This window comes from Phasianus colchicus, chromosome 2, assembly GCF_987193195.1.
Source record: "Phasianus colchicus chromosome 2, bPhaCol1.hap1.1, whole genome shotgun sequence".
Classification (NCBI taxonomy): domain Eukaryota; kingdom Metazoa; phylum Chordata; class Aves; order Galliformes; family Phasianidae; genus Phasianus; species Phasianus colchicus.
This window is the reverse complement of record NC_143437.1, coordinates 106488155-106509675: the sequence shown is the minus strand read 5'-3', so window position 1 is coordinate 106509675 and position 21521 is coordinate 106488155. Positions and strand designations below refer to the sequence as shown.

General features: G+C 40.8%; 1 protein-coding gene across 8 annotated transcripts in view; it reads right to left on the bottom strand.

The window, feature by feature from the left end:
- Positions 1 to 21521, bottom strand: part of MSRA (methionine sulfoxide reductase A) — a 271330-nt gene that overhangs the window by 173218 nt on the left and 76591 nt on the right. For 6 of the 8 annotated variants that reach the window (XR_016464580.1, XM_090136600.1, XM_031603827.2 and 3 more), the window contains exon 2: positions 4217 to 4285. The exons of 1 other annotated variant lie outside the window; for it this stretch is intronic. Coding sequence is in view for 5 of the 7 variants with exons in the window: in XM_090136600.1 (XP_089992726.1) it covers positions 4217 to 4285 (69 nt within the window). In the remaining 2 variants the exon portion in view is untranslated. Of the gene's footprint in view, positions 1 to 4216; positions 4286 to 21521 lie in introns of those variants that run through there. One more of the 8 variants, XM_090136601.1, reaches the window with a different exon arrangement.

Below are 21521 nucleotides of genomic sequence, written 5' to 3'. Positions count from 1 at the left end.
TTACTAGCCAGTACATGTCAAGCAAATACAACATAACATGCTCCCGTATTTAAAAAGTGTAATAACTACAAATAACTACAATTCATTCTTGCCAGGTTTTAGAAAAGGTAAATAAGAGTCTTTCTATGACACACAGCACTTCATTTCAGTGAAACAAGTTATCATATGAAGCATTAATATTCAGAAGCTCTGACCAGAAGTGTTTCTGAGCATAATGCAGCAATGCATTTAAATGTGAGTTTAAAACATACAAAGAATTTCAATGGCACTGATGGAACTATCCATTTATTGAAAGCATGTGCTCTGCAGCTTCTATCCAAAACTCCATCTCAGACCTTACATTACTCCTTTTCCACATGTTATCAAGCCCCTAATATATGTTTACTTTCTCTTTTCATTTGTTTTTTGGTCAAAAACAGTCACTACAGGTAAAAAATAATTAAACTGAAAATACCTATGGCCATTAAAATTACACTAGAGGAAAAACTTCCAGAACTTTCTTATTGCATCTCTTCCATTTTAGCGTGACACAACTCAAACAGCCAATACTCAGCATTGCATTTTGCTTCAGCAGCTGAAGGTTTGAATACACCCCCCTCTTCACTTCAAGGGGCAAAGTGATTTTGATGCAGTGTTTCCAGTGAGACCTTGTGCAATTTTTGTGTACCTGTTGTGCTCTTAGTGCTTCATTATTGGCTGGAAACTGGATTAAGAGGTCACTGGATGGTTAGCATTCAAACATTTCCATTAAAGGCTCACCCTCACCCTTGAAATCTACCATTTCATCCTTGTTTCTACCGTTGTAGAACCATTGTAGAAACAAGGACACGTTCCTTTATTCTAACCAACAATAAGTGTGTCCTAGGCAGCTGAGTGATGCCAAACAACCTGAGAAGCTCAAGATCATTTAAATAGTCTGCTGAAATCTGTGAGGTGCTGTTATAACAGGGAAAGCAGAGGGAACAACAAATGCGTACATTCACCCTTGATCAAAACATGAAGTTGTATCACAAAATAAATAGCACAGCATTAGCAGGAGCAGCTCTACAGTGGTTTTGCAGAAGATGGAGCTATGGAAAGCAATCTGACTGCATTTTACGAGCAGGTAAAAAGATTAGCGTGTATAACCCAGTATTGCATTTTACATTTAATTTTTACTGGTGAATCTGTATGAATCTGGTGAATTACCACAAGTAGTGGTGATATTTAGTACAAGTAGTGAGGTTAACCATAAGGTTATTTACCAGGCTGCCCTGAGAGGTTGTGGCTGCCCCATCCCTGGAGGTGTTCAAGGCCAGGCTGGATGGGCAGCCTGGGCTGCTATTAGATGTGGAGGTTGGTGGCTCTGCATGTGGCAGAGGGGTTGGAGCTTCATGATTCTTGAGGTCTCTTCCAACCCAAGCCTTTTTATGATTCTATGATTCTTTTCTAGATATTTTTAAAGAAAAGGGATCGTTCCCAGTGACAACTGCTTGAGTCTTGTCCCTGTGCAACCACAATTAAAGGATTAAAGGATGTTTCTGCAGAAGAGATTTCAGAGGCACTCTCTTGCGAAGGTGGAGTCAGAGCCACTACTCCTAAAAATATGACTGTATTATATCTGTATTTTCCCCCAGCTTACAGAGTCCTAAAATACAAAGAACTTGCTGTTAGTGGGAACGCACACGGATAGGATTAACAACAATCTCAGGACAAGATTTACTTACACAATATTTTTCTTTGAGTACTTCCTTTCATTCCCATTCACATGGGGACAGAAAACATAGTCCCTTTGGAGGTAGCAAAAATGAATTGCAGCATCCTTTTTCTATACCGCTTATCAGAACGTGATGCCAATGCCAACAAATGACAACAATTATCATCAGAGTCATGTTTGTATACCGTTATATTTCAGGTCTAATAGTAAACCTAAGAACACGTAGGTTTTCCATTTATTCACAGCACAGATGGCAGCAGCATGAGTTTTCACCACCTATCCCAGCATTTGCAATCACACGTTTGTGGAAAATCTAGAGCAATTTAAAAATGATGGAAGCTATCAAGCTCGATAGCAATAATGAAGACTCCTTCAAGAAGTGTTAAAATTAGGATACTTAATAAGATTTGGAGCTTTTCCAAGGAAATTCCATAGGTAGAATACTACTTCCTATGACATCTTACAAATGACGTACAATTGAGTCATACACACAATAACAACACTCATGTCCACACCCCCATCAACACTGAAAAACTGATCTAAGCATCAAAAAGAAAATAAAGGAAGAGCTTTATAAATGTAAAGAGTGACGTCACAGAATCACAGAATCACTAAGGTTGGAAAAGGCCTATAAGATCATCCAGTCCAACCATCCACCTATCACCAATGGTTCTCACTAAACCATATCCCTCAACACAAAATCCAAACGTTCCTTGAACACCTCCAGGGAAGGGGACTCCACCACCTCCCTGGGCAGCCCATTCCAGTGTCAATATCAGATCATACCAGAACTCTCTGACTCCACCTTCATAGGAGTATCTCTACATCTATTTTAACCTTAGAACTCAAAACGTAACAGAAAATCATTTTCCACTAGTTCCAGGCAATCTCTCATTCCACCACTCCAAGAATATTTAGATGTCCCCCAAGTCCACAAGGGAACACTGGCAGGAAGATGCTACTGAGTCAGAGGAAAACTCAAGAGTACTCGTGGAAGTCGTTATGATAATTGAATGGTGAAACCCACAAACCATTTCTCTTGTCAAACCATGGTAACCACAGCAACATTAGTACCATAGTCAGGTTTATTATGATATTTTGAAATAATCGATTGAAAATATAATTTCAGGGTGACAAATTAGTGCCTATGGCTAACTTAGACCTTTGAATACCCACAGGATTGCTAAGAATTTCAAATACAAACATACCTCAGTTGTTTGAAAACAGATTAAGATCATCAATTCACTCCAGATAGATTAATAAATTGTTATTATATAAGAACTGTCGAGCACTGCTCAAGTTTCTAAAATATCCATGCTATGTCTTTTCTAAGTTCTTTTTCTTTGGGTTCATTTCAGTGCTGGAGCTTTTTGCTACTGTTAATAAATTTTGTCTAATTACTCAATAGAATGTGAAATTAATTTCATTATCTGTCTTGGAATCATTGCACACAGGTGGAAAATTGCCTGCTAATGCATGGTTACATATAGGCTGCGTTTTTTCTTTTTGCTACATCACACTGGACATTTATATAGCACTGCTTTCCTCCTTTCATGGGTACACCCTCCAGTTTCACAAATATCCTCCAGATGTCGTTACACATGTTGTCTGACAATATTTATATGTATTCTATTAGAATTGGCTCAGGTCAAAACCAGTGAGGACTGCTTTATACACCCGACCTGTACTAACTGTAATTCATGGCTCCATCAGGCTAGATGATGTAGGAAGTGTATAAAGGAATATCAAGATTTACTTCAACATCACAGCTGGATAAATATTTACTGGAGTGCAATAAATTTCCTAAGGTGACTTTGTACCATCCTGTAGAAGCTAGTAAAGAATTATATCCTTTCTAAACAACCCAATCATATGGTTCAAAACAGATTTAGGAAATCTTTTCATTCTCTACAGCAGTAACCTTTAAGAATAAATGCCATAGGGATCCACCTTTTTCTTCCCAAGTAAATTCCATAAATTCATTCTTAGAGACTAAGATTAGCATATTCTGACTATTCCCAGGTTAAGTTGAAGTCCATATCTTGCTTAAAAAAAAAAACTAGCTCTGTTGTCTCTGAGTAGGAAGTCTACAGGATGACTCACAAAGTACAGGTTTGGTTTGGGGTCACACAAACGGAAAAAGATCTGCAAGTATAGTAGATAAAGCTTTCTACCCAACTGAGATCTGTGCACAACCAAAGTTCTGGAAAGTCAAAGATCATCTACTGAGTTTTGTTTAAACTAATGAAAAATCCGACAGGACTTGACTTACATAAAAACCTACTATTTGTGAATTTGTATGAAACAAAAGAGGACATTAAATATTCTGTTTGTATAACCCAACAAAATGTTTTTAGTATGCTCCTTCTGGGGCACGGACATCTCCCAAAACCATCAGTGGCTCGAGCTGATCGTAGTGATGAGAAAATGCCTATGGCAGCCCAGATTCTGAACTTGCCTGAAAATAAGAAATTTAACACAATACATCTGAAAGCTTTAATTCTAAAACTGATGCCTTACCAAATATAGCCATCCGCGTTCCCTCTGGGAAAGGTTCTACCATTCTGTTTCCATTGACATGATGTTTATCTAGAAGGAAAAAAAAAAAAAAAGTAAAAATGTAACAGAACATACACTTTCCATGAAAACACAACTGTTGTTACTCATAGTTCTATTGACACCTGATGTCTGATTTATCAAAGCTCTCCTGCACAACTCCCCAGTAACTGGGACTCTGTAGCCTATGAGCCTATTTCTCAAAAGCACAGCTCTCTACAGACCCCAGGACATAAAGTGGAGCTGAATTCCAATGCTAAGTCAAGTCAGCTGAAACCAAAGTAACGCATGCATGTAGAGCACAACACATCAACACTGACTGTTACAGGTACAGCACTGATCAGGCAAGCAGACAAAGCAGGGATAAGCGAATTCTCTGTCGCTGCTAGGACATGGTGCTCCTCCACAACAAGTTTTTCAGTGTGATCGTGCATGAACCCCAGGTGCCTACCTTGAGCTGCAGTGTAATTTACACTGGGGAAGGGCATAAGACAGAAATACTATACAAATAATTTGCATAAAAGCTAAATAAGGACTGATATTTAGTCTTAAGGAATACAGTGCATGCAGAAAAGTGCATATGGACAGCATTGATGGTGCACACAGTTGATGGTGCACATTGATGGTGCACAATGATGGTGCAAGACAATGGATTCTCTTTGCTCCATTTGAAACAAAATGGCTAAGAACTGCTCTGTTTCCAAACTTCTAAATAAAATATTCCTTACATCCCAATGTACTTCTCTTTCATCTCAACTCCTCAGCATAAAGAAAACTCGAGTCCTTGTGATATCATAGGTTTATAATTATTGTACAATCAAGACTGTATGTAGAACCTGGAACAGAGCACTCAAAGCCCCAGTTAAAATACAGAGATCCACAACAGAATATTCTCAGTCCTTTTCACTGCCATTTTCACATTCATTTCCTAATCACACTCTTCTAAGAGCTGCTGCCAACACTGGTGGAAAGGATTAAAATCGTCTGAACTGACAATACAGGTTTCTGTCCACAAAACACTTTGCAGGGAGAAAGCCAAGAGATTTTCTCAGTATTATATTTCTCCCTGTAGTACAGAATCTGGTGTGGAATAAAACAGGTCAAAAAGAGAGCACAGGACTGCCTTGCAAACTCCCTGAAAGCAATATTTTTGATTAGCAGAGAGGCATAACACAGTTCTAATCCCAGCTGGCATCAAACATTTATCAACAGGCAGTGATGGGGGGAAGCAGGGTTATCTGCAGTTGGTGCAAGAGGTCCCATGAAGACAATTGTTTACATTTAAGGAGATTGAATGCCCTGTGCCATGCAAGTCAAGAGAGGGGCTGCTGAAAGGAAATTGTTCGGAGGCTCCAGAGGGGTAGTAATATGGCCAGTGCAACACGAGGTTTCCACCTTGTTAGCCATAGCTTGCATTACAGACATGATCTATAGCCATCTGAGATGGGCAAACAGTCAGGAAAATTATGAAACATCATGCAAGATCAAATAAACTAACCCTGCCCTGGTCCTGATAGCTGCCTTCATTTAAAGAGTGAATGACATACATGATGTATGATGTAGTTCTCATTTCAAATGGTAAGGCTTTCAATATATTAAAATTAGTATTAAACTTTTAGAGGTGAATAGGGCTTGAAAGAAAATAATGCTTTCAGACTTCTCAAGTCATCCTCCAATGTTGTTTCAAAGATCATAGCTAGATAAAATAATTAATTTCTTTAACATTTATGTTTTATTTTACATTTTTAGTGTTCCCTGCCCTCTGCCTAGGTGCATTAAATAGCAAAATAAAATAAAATAAAATAAAAATAAATAAACAAAATTTACAAGGGCTTCCACAAAACATAAATTCTACCTTAGGAAGAAAGAAAATACATATTGGTATAAAGATTTTCTCAACAAAAAAAAAATTTCAAACAATATTGCCATTTGGATTTTTTTACTGCTTTAATTCTCCTTCACAAGTTGGATCGAGGAGCTCCAGAAAATCAGCAAAACCTTGGCCCTGTGGAATTAGAAAAAAAATCTGACAGGCTTCCCATAACTTGCCAGCAGAAACAATATATTGCATTTCCAAGTCATTGTCATTCCAGAGATGCAGGCTTACAACATATAAAATAGAAAGTACAGAGGCTAGCAGTGAACATATGGCTGGCTATGAAAGTCAACTTCAGCTTCCTGGTGGTGAAAAATAGGTCTTACCTTAATACAGTTGGTATTTTAAGAGGTAATGCTTCAATGGACTACACAGCCTTCAGGCACTTGGAAAAGAAGAGCTGTGAGGACATGGATGTCTTATAACATCATCATGATCCTCTTGACCCTTATGATTTCAACAGAAAGCCGATTGGTAAGGGAAAATTTTTTCTTAAAATTGATATTCAGGCTGATAGCATTTTTGTCTACATAATTTCTCAACGAAGCAATGTGGGACTTCCTCTCAAAATTACCAAATGCTGCTCTAGCTTCAACAGCAGGAATTCTCTACCATTTTTCAAACTAAGTCTGAGAGATATCTGCAACATACTGTGCTCCCTGCTGAACAGAAATAGTATGCACTGAAAGCAACACATATCCTGGAGGTCTTGACATTCAACTTTAGCTTCAGGCAAAATCTGCTGTAGAGATACACAGTTTTGGGCCATTTCTCCTGAGATGCTCTGGATTTTTATGGAAATAATCTTTAGACTTCTTCTTTTCTGTCTGTGAAACAGCATAATATATGGAAAAATAATCAAAAGTTGCTCAGTAGAATAATCAAAAGTTGCTCAGGTCTGCAGTACTTCTTTAGCATCATTCAGTCTTTGAAGTTTAACACTGAACAATTTCTAACATAGTCCTACATCTGTCCTTTGCTAAAGATTAACTGAACTCAAGTAAAGTTAAATGCATGGATTAGAAAGACAGAATGGCTCAGGTTGGAAGGAACCTCAAGGATCATCAAGTTCTAACTGCCCTGCTGCAGGCAGACTGCCAGTCACTAGATCAAGTACTAGATAAAGTGCCCAGGGCCCCATCCATCCCTTGGACACCTCCAGGGACGGGGCATCCACAACCTCTCTGGGCAGCCTGTTCCCACCCCTCATCACTCTTCCAGTGAAAAACTTTCCTAACATCTAACCCAAATCTCCCTTCCTTTAGTTTAAAACCATTCCCCCTTGCCCAATGACTGCTTACCCATGTAAAACATTGACTTCCCTCCTGTTTATAATCTCCGTTTAAATACTGGAAGGCCATAATAAAGTCTCCCCACAGTCTTCTTTTCTCTAGACTGAACAAGCCCAGCTCTTTCAGCCTGTCTTCATAGGACAGGTGCTCCAGCCCTCTGATTACCTTTGTGGCCCTCCTCTGGACCCTCTCCAAAAGCCCAACATCCTTTCTGTATTGAGGGCCCCAGTCTGGGTGCAATACTCCAGATGAGGCCTCACAAGGGCAGAGTACAGAAGGTCAATCATTTCCCTCACCCTCACTCTTGTGATGCAGCCCAGGATACCGTTGGCCATCTGGGCTTCAAGGGCACACTACTGGTTCATGAAAAGTTTTTTACCTACCTGGACTCCTTTCACAGCAGGGTTACTCCCAGTTCTTCTCCTAGTCTGTGTTTGGGATTAACTTGACCTAAGTGCAAAACCTTCCACTTCACTTTGTTGAGCCTCAATAGGTTCACAAAGGCCCACCTTCTGAGTTTATCAAGGTCCTTCTGTATGGCATTCCTTCTTTCTGCCATATCAGCTGCACCACTCAACTTGATGTTATCAGCAAACTTGCTGAGGGTGCATTCAATCCCATCATCTATGGTAAATGAAGATGGTAAATAAAGATGGTAAAGAGTACCAGTCATAAGATAGAACCTTGGGGGACACCGCTCATCACCAGCCTCTACCTGGACACAGAGTGACAGACCGCAAACCTCTGGCTGCGACTTTCCAACCAGTTCCTTACCCACCAAATAGTCCACCCTTCAAATCCACATCTCTCCAATTTAGGATGTGGTGGGAGACCATGTCAAAGACCTTGCAAAAGTCCAGGTAAATGACATTACTTGCCTTCCCTTTGTCCACCAATGCTGTCACTCCATTATAGAAGGCCACTAGATTGGTCAGGTACAGTCATCCCTTGGTGCTGTGCTGGCTGCCTCAGATCACCTTCTCATCTCTTAGATGCCTTAACGTGTCTTCTAGGAGGATCTGTTCCATGATCTTCCCAGGTACAAAGCTGAGGCTCATCATTCTGTAGTTCCCCAGATCTTTCTTCCTCCCCTTCTAATAAATGAAATGATGTTTCCCTTTCTCCAGTCACTGGGAATTTTGCCTGAGAGCCACAACTTTTCAAGAGCAGCTCAGCAGCCACACCAGCCAGCTCCCTGGGCTGCTGTCAGCCCAATAGATTTGCACAGATTCAGCCTCATGCTGTAGTCTTGGACTTGTTCTGTCCTTACAGTGAGGGGTACTTTGCTCCCCCAGTTCTCACCCGGAGGTTCAGAAGTGTGAGGTTCAGGGACATGAAAAATACGAGACTCCTGGCAGCCAATGCAGTCTGAAGCAAAGAACTCATTGATTATCTCAGCCTCATCTGTTGTAGACAGTTCTCCTCTCTCACTTTTCAGGGGAGGTACACTCTCTTTAGCCTGTCTATTCTGACCAATGTACTACAGAACCTCTTCTCGTTGTTTTCAGTAACCCTTCCCAAGTTCAGTTCCATCCATGCCCTGGCCTTCCTAATTCTATCTCTGTATGTCTGGACTGTACCCTGTATTCTTCCTAGGTGACACGTCCTTGTTTCCATTGCCTGTACTTGCCCTTCTTTTCCCTCATGTTGACCAGCAGGTGCTTGCCAAGCCATGCCAGTTTCCTGCCCCCTCTGCCTGCAGTAGGCAATATCTGTCCTAGTAAGCCATTAAAATAAACAAGTCCTATCTAGAAACTATTTGAGAGTGTGTTAATTAGCCTAACCAAAATCACATTATACCCTGTCTTAGCAATCTACCAGTATGGACAACCAAGTTCCTGTGCCTAGACCTGTTCTTGGGAACATTTTAATTTATTAGCATACACTTCAATTATCTTCACAGTTCCATGTACGTCAATGGTATCACACCAGTAATAGAAATCTAACAACAGAAGATGTTCTAATGAGAAATTTATAAAAATACATTTCCTTTCAGATCAGCCTGACTTTGGCTTTAAGCAGATTTACTCTTTTGCTTGTAGGTAAAAGTCTAGAGGAAAATCAAAGCCCTGTTTCATAAAAACTTGCTGCTGTTAAGTTAGATTCCTAATAAACTCATTGCCAAGGCATTTATAGCACATATCATGCCTTTAACAGAATACAACCTGCAATTAATAGAGACTTAAGCTTGTACTTCTGTCTTAAACGTACGACATTATTGCCCTTGTGTACTGTTGAGCAGCCAGATACACATAGGCAAAATCATCTCTCACAGCAATACAGACTACAGCCACACCAAGAATGAAATCAGCAGCGCAGAAAGTCTATGCAGGGCATTCTGCATAACTGCAGATATCTGAGAGGAACCCTAGGATAAGATAACAGATGTCATTAATGAAGACGAGCTCCCTACTTGCGGGCTCAAATGAAGCAACCTTAAAAAGATTTGGCTTTCATAGAATGCTGATCCAGCACTGAGTGAAAATGAGAAATTTTCTCCTCTCAAAATATTCAACCTCAAGCAATCATAGCAGAGATTTAAAAACATTATTTTTTATTCGCCCGTAAGAGATTCATTTGTTCTTCATATTTATCTTTTGTTTTTTAAACCATTAGGGAATATTTAGACTGCATATCCAAACTTGTTTTATCAGAGCGGCCAGAAAGTTATTATTTTTAAATGAAAACTGAGATTCTCCCATAATCAAATTAATCTAGGAGTAAGGGTCATATTTACACACAAGGACTGTTAATTTGCCATGGTAAGCACAGCCAGGAATTGAATTGAAAATAGCTGATTAACCAGTTACCACGAGCCTCCTCCTTCCCTAGCAGCTTTGCTGGGCTAGGACTTGGAACACAGCTCTGCCACCCGTTCAGCACAAGCTCAATGACTGCATGGGGAGAGGAGGAGGAAAAGGGATAAGCCATGATGGGGTGAAGGAGGCTTATTTGCTTCCTAAAGCCAATCAGCTGCTTGGACAACTCCTCTTCCCCCATCTGTTTTGTCTCAGACACTTTTCCTCCTCCTTCTTTCACAGCAGTATTACAGAGGTTTGTTCTCCATTGGTACACCAAGCACCCACTTGGCCACCTGCATGGCAACAAGGTCACTGAGGAGCTGGAAATACCTGATGAATGACTCTATCATCCTATGACAGGCTAGAAGATTCGTACTGAAAATCAAGATTACAAAGAGAGTGGTGAGGTACTGGAACAGCTGCCCAGAGAGGTTGTGGATGCCCCATCCCTGGAGGTGTTCAAGGCCAGATTGGATGGGGCCCTGGGCAGCCTGGTCTAGCATTAGGTGGGAAGGTTGGTGGCCCTGCATGTGGCAGGGGGGTTGGAGATTCATGATCCTTGAGGTCCCTTCCAACCCTGGCAATTCTGTGATTCTGTGATTCTGTGAAGATATAAGAAGTTTGTAAAACAGTTATGAAAATAGCTAAGTGGCTCGTACTTGCAAAAGTGTCCTATAAGTAATGAGATATTATCCTAAGAGTTGAAAGTGAGAACGAAAAAAACAGGTTGGATATTTCAGATTGGTTATAAGGAAAAATGCCTTAGAAAGAGCAGTGATGCAGTAGCACAGCTACCCAGGGAGGTGGTGGGGTCACCGCCCGTGGAGGATTCAGATCCGTGGGGATGTGGCACTGAGGGACGTAGGCAGTGGGCATGGTGGGTTGGGCTGAGGTTGGACCTGGGGATCTTGGAGGTCTTTTGCAATCAGCATGATTCTCTGAGTCTTTGATTCCATAAAAGCACTGCTCACTTTTACAAAGTCTTAGGTGAACACCATGTATATAGCTAATATTTAGCACGGTTGCCAGATTCATTTTAACTAAAAATTCCGATGCAATAAAAGGGCATACAACTTCAAGCCAGGCCTGTGTGAAAATGACTGCTTCCACCTAAATAAACAGTGGTGAGGAAAGTGTACCTCACTAAATAGGCAAGCTATCTAAATGCCTCCTTCTGCATTTTGGATGTGAGAGGAGCGTGTCATCCACAACCACAACTCCACCTCCTTAAAACACAGAGATGAAAAGTGGGATGATAGACACCATTTGAAAGCTCTGCTCATAATCTGCAGACAGGCTGATGGCATTTCACTGCGACCTATAGCCAGAATGTTCTTTTATTTGAAAACGCATTGAAAGCCCAACTTCAACTCTGGTGTCTGAGATTGTACTCTCCAGAAGGACCACAATAAAATGAACGCTGCGATGAGAAGGTGTCAGATTCATTGCTTCTGTGATGGCTGAGAAAGCTTTACTGCTTGAGAAGACAGGATTATCAGCAGTCTGAAACCTGACACAACAACAAATCTAGCCAGCAGCAATGATTGAACCACTTTGCAAGGAGTAAGACATTCAGTAAAAGCTCCTCATGGCATGATTGGTAACCCACTGCGAGATACACGGGCTATCAGGCCTGTTCATCCCCTACTGCTTTTTCATATAACACATTTCACTGCTGTGCACCATCAATATACAGGACATAATTGAAGGCCAGTGGGTTTCCTTTCAGGCTTGTAAACAAGAAATTATCTAATTTGTATTTCCAGTGAAAGACCACAACATTTAGAAAAAGTGGTGGAAATTTGGCAGTGCCATGCTACCATCTAATATCTAATGAGCAAAATGGTAAATGCTAGCAAAGAGAAGAAACACTAAGTGAGACACACAAGAGGGAGAGGGCTGCTCAGCTTCAGGCCTCTGCAGAGCTAATGGTGATAGTAGGTGTGTGACTCATGGCAGAGTTTTGTCCATAAATTCTTCTGAGCTGGTAACAAAATTGAAGCTCTTTCTTATATTCAGGTCCAGTTCAACGAGCAGAACTGTTAGTTGTACAAGCTCCTATGTAAGAAGAAAATCTAATGTCATAGCAGTTGAAATCCCAAGAGCTGTGTTTTAAATCACTTTGTTCCCCCATAGGATATTTTCAGCTTGGAACACTGCTGCCAGAACCCAGCCATTCACGTTTCCAAATCTGACAAGTCATTTTGGTGCTTGGCATTGGCAGAGAGATGGCGTACATGATCTACTGGGTATCTTTCACCTCTCATTTCTGTACTTCCATCATCCTCCGTCAGTAGAGATCAGCTGTCAACTCACTACCAATTAAAAATAGAGGTCACCTCCGTAATGGTAACTCACTGCCTGCAACTAATTGTAGTTGTGTGTCATTGTTCCCACATGGTGGTTCCCAACTATAAACAAGCATGATATTAAAATGGAAAATATTAGATTATGAATTTTTGTTGAAAAATAAGTAACTGCTCACTTATTAAAATAGGTCACGAAAGGAAGAACGGTTGCTGAAAATAGATTTGAAATGTATTCTGGAGATGATGTCTCAGATTCTGACACACAGTGTTCTGCTGCATCCATTCTATCAAACAGATTATTACACACAAACTGATTGATGCTACAAAATGTGATGCGCCCTAGCACAGCGTGTCAGTTCAGAACCCAGAACACATGGACTTCTCAAAAAACATAGGTTATTTTTAATGAACAAAGGCAAGATTATCGCACTCTGATTTTGCTCTTCTGTATTTCTTACTGGGAAACGCACCAACAGGAACGACAGGAAAATAAGTTTCTGAAAATGAAAATGAATTCATCTCTTAGGAGAGGGCAGTGGGGAGACAGAAGGGGAGAAAAAGCGATTCTGAAATTTCCAATCTACTGGGGTTTGCAGATTAGTGGCTGAACAGCTGTGCCTGTAGCTGTGTGACTGTGCTAATAGGAAGCAGTATGTCATGTGGCGATGGACCACAAGGGAAGCCAGCATGGCAGTGTGAAAGGGCGGATGGGCTGCAAGGCCATAGGAGACTGTATCTGTGATTGGGAAGATAGGAACATGCGTATGACAGTGAGAAAAGCCAGCTGTAGGGTCGTGCACAAGACCAGGGAGAGAGCAGATGTAAATCCTGGGTGCCCTCTGTAGCAGCCAGGAAAAGGATGGCAGGGTGTTTAAGTAAAATGTAAGGATCGGAGACGTATTAGGGGGAAATTGCCAGAGGAAACTGCCCTAGAAGCTACAATAAATGACACAAAACCACATACCGTTACGTGACATTCATGCACACAGTACGTGAGACCTCATAAAACTGACTGTACCTGCATGTGCTCCTTAATATATCTTCTGATTGTGTAGACCAAGTGTTTACATTTTGAGGTTTGGGGCAGATACATCAGTGCTAAACTAAATACACTCAAACTGGAATTCATACCTCTTAGTTTTAGACACCTACAATGGATATCTGCAACTAAGAATTTGGCCTTGGATTCTTCTATAGTCTGGAAAGAAACAAACACTGCTGCAGTGATTCATGTGACGTATTTGGGATGTTTTCTTCAGGATAACATGAACCATATTCAGAAGTGACAATTTCTCAGCGTCAATTATAAGGAAACTACTGATCAGCTCAGATGAATTCCACCTCTATCACCTTCAATATTATCACTGAGATTTATGACCGAGTCAGTGGGAGGATTATATGTACCTGCGTACACATGTATATTCATCAAAGTAAGGCCTTGGCACCAGTGGAGATTCTGAGTTATAAACCAGAATAAATAAAACAGACAAATATATATAAACCAGACAAATGTTAACAGTAAAACGTTTGATCGAAATAGCAGAGGAAACGACAGCAGAGAAAAATGATCAGAGAAAAATGATACAGGGGTTGCTGGAAGGTGCACAATCTCATATGTGGTTTTGTTCTGTACTGCAGTCACAGAGCTCTAATTAACACGGTGTTCACCCAGGTTAGACAGTTCGCTTTTGTTGAAGTGGACAAGAAAATTTCAACAATTGTTAGCCTGCTTCTGCATAGCATACAGTCAAACTGATGGTACGCTTACCTAGAGGGATTTCAGCTGCCAGCCTTGCATCACGACGTGGTAACCCAAACAAAAATAATAATATTGCATTTTCTGTGTGCAAACTTAATGCTTGGCTGGTAAATGACTGAGGTTGATAATTATCCTCTTCTACAGATGAACAGGCCAGCATGTCATCATATGAGAGAATACAGCAGCACTCTGTAATGATCAGCAGTGCACTGAGTGCCTAGAAAAAGCCCTAACCCAGAACAGAGTGTGATACTGAGATATCGTGGTAAGGCAGACAATTATGCCATTTCTACCATTCTGGCTTTTCAGGCACTGCCAGCAGCATCTGGTTGTCAGTGCAAGAATTGAACAGAGCTGATAAAATACAACTGGACTTTATTGCAGAGCTCCAGCCTTTCCAAGCCCTACTTGAAACCCTTATCTAAACCGGTTTGGATAAGAGTACTATCAGACAGAAAGATCCAAACAAAGGCTGATGATAAGCACAGAATTGGGAGGAGATGTCCAGTGGGGTGTGGCAAGGAGGACTGTTAAGCCTGGGTTTATTTAGCAGCTTTATTAATGATCTCAAAGACGGGGTGAAAAGCACATGAATTAAACATGCACTGGATACTCAACTGGGACATCATGTGTGCACCATGAAAAATGAAAACCAGCACAAAGCTCTAGGCAGAAATTCTGCAGTGAAGCACAGAGAGATGCAAAGTAGCTCCAGGAATAGTACTGTTTGCTTATTATGGAGAAAGAGCTTGTGCCCCAGTCTTTCTGGAGGAAAAAACCATCCAAAAGAACAGGAACTGGAGCCTGAGGGAAGGACGGAAGATTCACAGGATAAATAAAGTCTTATAATGGCCAGACCTTGGAAAGCCATGTGCCTTCAGCTTCTCTTAAAGAGATTGAAGCTATTGGGGACACAGTCCCAGTCATATGCCTCCTGGCACTTCTTGGCTCAGCATCTCCTCACTTGTGAATCATCAACGTAGATGCCAGATCCTTGCCTAGCCAGTGATAAAGAGAACCAGCTTCACAAAACAGTGCAGACCTAACGGTAAAGTCCCCAGATGGCTTAAATGCATTGCTTTTTTTCTTATTACCTTTTACAAATTCATGTTTACATAAACAATCTTCTAAAGGTGACTTCTGATTTAAGAGGATGCCCCTTTTTGAGGGTTCAGCCTGAGAGTTGTTAGGTCTTAAGCCAGTTCATACTGTCTTTCTTAACACCAACAAGCTGTTACTGACTCTTTTTGTTCAGAGCTTCTCAAAATGAGAGTACAGATATTTCTGACGGACATTCACATATAACACATTCAAAGTGGAAGAATCCCTTTGAAATTCCTGGCTGGCCATGTAGATAAACAGCAGTGCGATGGCTTTTCAAGTTTTTAATTACGTGCATAGAGGCATAACTCAAACATTTTTTTCCTGAAGAGGGAATCTCAGAGAAACATTGCTTCTCAGTACACACTTATTTGAGTAATATTGCCATATTTTAATATTGAAGCAAAATATGTCATTGGGGCTAACAAGACCACACTAACTCCCTTGTTTTTCCTAAAATACAGCATGGAAGAGCTCGATCCAGGAAAGGTTCCTCTTATCTACAGCACCTGGGCTAATGATGAGAAATATGCAGCACAGGGCAACCCACTGCTTTTAGGCATTCACAAACAGAAGAAATGAATCTTATCTACAGGTGATTACTTTTCCCCCATTGATTGATAGGGCCAATGGTGGTTAGCTCAGATGAAGACTTCTATGTCTGACCAAAGCAATTCCAACCAGAAAGACTATTTTCACTTCACTGAGAGGCAGTCCCTCCCAGAAAGCCACTCTCTTGCTTTCCTCTGTCTATTCACTGATACTCTGCACCTTCAGGAGCCACAAATGCGCTTCTCTATGATCAGTTTTACGTTTGTTCTCCTTGAAAATGGAAAAGGTAATTTTCAAGACCCAAGAATGTGGACAAAACGTGTTTATCTGATTTTTGTATCTAGAAGTAATCTAACAAACATAGACTACGTTTCCCAGAAATCTGTTATGTTCATTATACCACTAACAGAATGACGGGTCATTCTGTGAAGTCATTTGACTTCACAAAGTTCACAATGTCACTGACAAAATATGTCTTGATTCTGTATGCCAAAGATCTTGGCTAACTCCCTCTCCAGATAACTTAAAGTGCTTCGATTGGCCTAATGAAACCCAATGGAGGGAGTTCAGCAGTTCCTTTCTATTCATGTGTTGACATCACTCAGTCACCTACAATTCAATTTTTCTAAGGCCCTGAGATTTTAATTTGAGTAATACTTCTATTAATTACAATGTCTAATAACAATGTCTAATTCAGACATCTGCTAAAAGTATGTAATGTTAATTTATTGGAAAATCTCCAGCAGTGCTCAATTAAAATGTTCCCCAGTTAAGCTAATGCATATCATTTGTAATGAACAGCAAAATTAGATGCCGTTAATAAAAATAATAGCAAATAAAAAAACAATAAAACCTTGAGTGTAAGACTGACAAAATTAAGGACGTCGAATTCTTCCTTAGGTGGTAGAACAGGAATTTTTGAAAATGGAATATTCTAGGTTTGGAACCTATCTGTAGAGCACTGCTCTAAATTAGCATCCACAGGAAGTATTTGCTGCACAAAACACTGCAGGAAATAGCATTAATCCTTACTAGGTTTTTCTTGTTTTAATTGCAGTTTTCCATCACAAGACATTTTTCATGCTCCTTAAGTATGTAGGCTTACGCAGAGGCCTATATTTGGCAGAGGGGGCTTTGCTATTTTTAAATAATTACAGTGCTTTGCAGCACGTCTGCAGTCCCGTGAATTAGAAGGATAGGTGAAACAAACAGTGCTTCTGCTCATAAGGAACACTGCCCTCCCGTTATCATTCTGTGCCTGACTGCGTGGCCCCACAAAGCCATTAATCTGTTGGGTTGTTTTTGTTTTTTTTTTGAACAGATCTACAAGAAATGATGGAAATGAGGAACCGTGAGGCCTCAGCAAAGCATTACAATACACCGCGGCCCCTTAAAGCACAGCTGACATTTCTTTCTTTCCTTGTGAAGATGTCAGCAGCTCTGAGCACGGAGCAGCGTGCAGACTGTGATATAGTATCTCCCTCATCCACGTTCCCCCTTGATGGCAGATTATCTGCCCGGAGGTGGCATTAGGCCTCCGTCAGCTGTCAGTCAGCAGATGAGCAGGAACGGTCCAGTGCTTCATTCCCTTTGCTCTTGACAGTGATGGATGACCGGGCCCGGTGCTCAGCAGAGCCTGACGGGCCCAGGCCTCCCCTTGCAATCTGTTCCAGGCGAACGTCAGCCTCCTTCTTGCATCTTCCCAATGCAAAGGTGCAGCCTACGGGCTTTCCTGGCTCAAAAAGGGGAATTGAGGCTTTGCTCCTTGAAGAAGCTCGTAATAGTAAAAAATAAAGATGAGTACGGTGTCAGAAAAGAGCGCGGGCACCACTTAGCTGCCCCCACATAAATATCTGACTCCAATCTGCGGAAATACATCTCAGCCTTAAATATGGTTTATTTTAATTAATTGTGAAACAACATGGCATTGCTTCTCTTGTCGCATCTGGGGGGGATGCAACTTCATCTTGAGCAGGGACTGAATTACAAGACTAATACTCCTCTTTCTGAGCAACTAGAAATACATTGGAAAGTATTTTGTACTTAACAGAATTACTGTTTTCACTTCTATCTGAAGTCAAATATATTAGCCCAGCATTTTAGGTTTGTTCAAACTATGTTTCTTTACTGAAGCTAGCATACACTGATCACAAAGCGACGCACTGGCTGCTGCAAAACAGCATCTACATTTCAAGGATCCGTGATGCTCCACAACTGACTTCTTCTCCAGAGTGCATAAGTGATTCAGGATGAGACTGAAGAGGACTCACACATGGGCAGCCAGCATTGTTACCTGGGGGAAAAGACCCCAGGACAACAATAGAAGAGTAGAACAGATGTTATCTGAGTGGTGAGATCTTCCTTGACACAGTAGGGATTTAATTCACTGTAGGTAAGACTTCAGTGACTTCATGAACCTAGCACACAACTGGGAGTTGTCTGTTTTTATTTACCTGTAAAACGCTAAGCTTGGCATTCTGGTGGTGACTCGTAATGCTTCACATCAAGAATATCTACGTTTGTAGTACTAAATTGCTTCACTGAGATGGTCAGGCTCCCGTTCAGGTAATGGAAAAGAACAGGTACGTCTTCTGGGGTCTTCAGCCATCGTTCCTGGTCCAAAGCAAATCCATGGAAAGATTGCACTGACTGACTAAATCAAGAACCTACAGTAGATGTAGATGGTAAATTAAATATGGCTCGTCGGTGTTTACAAAAATCTTAAAAGCAATTCATACACAGCACTTTAGTAAAATACCATTTGAGAGTGAAGACAGCTGCTATGACGAGTGAAAATATGTTTGTCTGGCTTTTAAGAGCATTAAAGGACAACCAAATCCAGAAGAGTTAGATATAATTGGTAGTGAAAAATTAGAGGAAATCCAGAGACAGAATAGCAAAGGTTGTGTCACAGGTCGGGTGCTCCAGCAGAAGTGCAAAGGATACACAAGGAAGGAGCACAAGTACTCCCAGCCTCACTGCCAGGCACAGCAAGCTCAACCTGGTCTTTGACATAGAATCATAGAATCACCAAGGCTGGAAAAGACCTCCAAGATCATCCAGTGCAACAGTCCACATCCCATCAATATTTCCCTAAAGCATGTCTTTTAGTACAACATCCAAACATTTCTTGAATACCTCCAAGAACGGTGACTCCACCACCTGCCTGGGCTGCAGAGCCTGACCACTCTTCTGGAGAAGAAATTTTTCCAAACATACAACCTGAATCTCCCCTGCCAGCACTTAATTCCCAAGTTCTAGAATTCTCCTTTTGAAAATAAGGCAACTGACCCAGGAATTTATTTTGGCAGTTCTAAGTGGTAATATCCCCCAAGGTTAAACATTGTAAATTCTTCTGTACCACCAACAGGGGGATATGGCATTACAAAGAAAAATTCAAAGTTAGACATAAGCACTGGATTCCGTTCTGGAGGCGTTTGCCTCCCACTCTCTTTCTCTCCACTGGAAAGAGAAACACAGGAGATTTTAGTTCCTTACACTGAAGTTAGATTCTTTGCCCTAAAGTTAGCTACACTACACTGAAGTTAGTTTCCGTGAATATCCTTACAAATTGCAACGAATTTCATCTTAAAGCTAGAATTTGTTTTGAAAACTATCAAAATGGACCTTTCAACTTATTATAGCATGAGGTGTAGGCAAACAAAGCATGTATAGGCTGGTGATCCTAACACAATTCATCGCGTTCTACTGCAGTCATCTGAAACACCCTACCTTGACAACGTTTGTCTCCCCTTTGACTGTTACAGACTCAGCAGCTCGGCAACTCAAGACTGAGCACATCTGGAATTTGGCCAAACAGTTTTTTACTATTTGCATTTTACTATTTTTACTATTTGCTATTTTACAGTAAAATCCATCTTCTTTACACAACAGGAATTGAAGTCTTCCCCCAGTAAGAAAAGATAAATTCTATTCTCCAAATACGTAACACATTCCTTTAATACAAAATACACTCACTCTAACTAATAAACTACATCCTTTTAGAAATTTTGCATTCTCTATGGTATTAAGCTCTACAAGATCTTTAAAAAAGAATTTGAATCAACTCTATTACGTATTGAAATTAACTGAAATATTGAGCTTACAACGTCATTGAAAAAAGTGGGGTGTAATGGATTTATCCATTATGGTTTTACATGTTGTAGGTAAACTACCTAGAGCTCTCATCCATGGCTCAGGCTAGGCTTGTTCAGCACAGCTATGGTGCGACGTACAACTCAGCAAACAACCACCATTCTTTAACAGCTCACTTGCGTGTAACAATTTTATGGGTTGTAATGAATGAGGGATATGGGAATACTGCTGTATTTCAATCCCTTCAGCTCTGGATGAGTTCACTAAGTTCTCATTGCTTCTGCAACATCTCATGTCTGTGTATTTTCTACTACAGTGGCTGGCCACAGTATTCCTTCCTCGGTTAAGCCAGGAAATAGAAGAGAACTGCTGGGAAATCCTGCCTTACATAATTTTATGAGCAATACCAGCTAATGTTTGAGATTTCATGGTAGACAAAGCATATTTTTGGCAGATAAAATGAATGTGGGATTTTTAACATTTTTCCCTTCATAAAATGACAAAACATAATCACGGTTTTAGTACTTTAATGTGCCTTTATCTACAAGAAGTAAATATAACATCAAGCATCCTGAGTTTATAATGCATAGTTTGCAGAAAACTGCAACAGTTCTACAGTATTTTTATCTTTATAATGCTGAAATAGCATTGCAAATGTGTCTCCAATTTGGTACTTTTTTTTCTCTTGTTGCATGTAATATGACCAGCTGCATCTTAAGGTACTACATAATGAAGAGCAGACTTTCAAAAGGATTCAGCAGCTCCCATTGAAATGACAGCTGATTTTCCTAAGAGCTCAGCACTTTATAATGTAAGATCTTTCAAAACTCTGACTCCGGTGTACTATTCCAATGAGCAATAAAGAACAATAATTAGGTTTATAAAGAGTCGGTGTGCATTCAAGCAGGTGTCCTCCGGCTACTCTGCCAGTATGGCCACACCAGGATTGGGTGGATACTGATAGGACAAGGGGGAATGGTTTTAAACTGAGACAGGGGAGGTTTAGGTTGGATATGAGGAGGAAGTTTTTCCCCCACAGGGTGGTGACCCACTGGAACAGGTTGCCCAAGGAGGCTGTGGATGCCCCATCCCTGCAGGCATTCAAGGCCAGGCTGGATGTGGCTCTGGGCAGCCTGGTCTGCTGGTTGGTGACCCTGCACATAGCAGGGGGTTGGAACTGGATGAGCATTGTGGGCCTTTTCAACCCAAGCCATTCTATGATTCTATGATTCTATACCTGTGAGTGCCAACCTAAAGATCAAACAATTGTCTTGGTTGAGGTCAGGAGCCATACACAAAAGTTCCCAACATTGTGCAAATTTTAAATGAAAGACATTTAGAAAGAGAAGTCATCTCTGTCTTTACACAATGTAGATTGAATACTGGTTAGATGCTGCCAAAAATGAGGAAGTAGCAAACTTCAGCTACTGACTATAGAATATTCATTGGCAACACCCACAGGCTTTGTATGACATTATCACAGC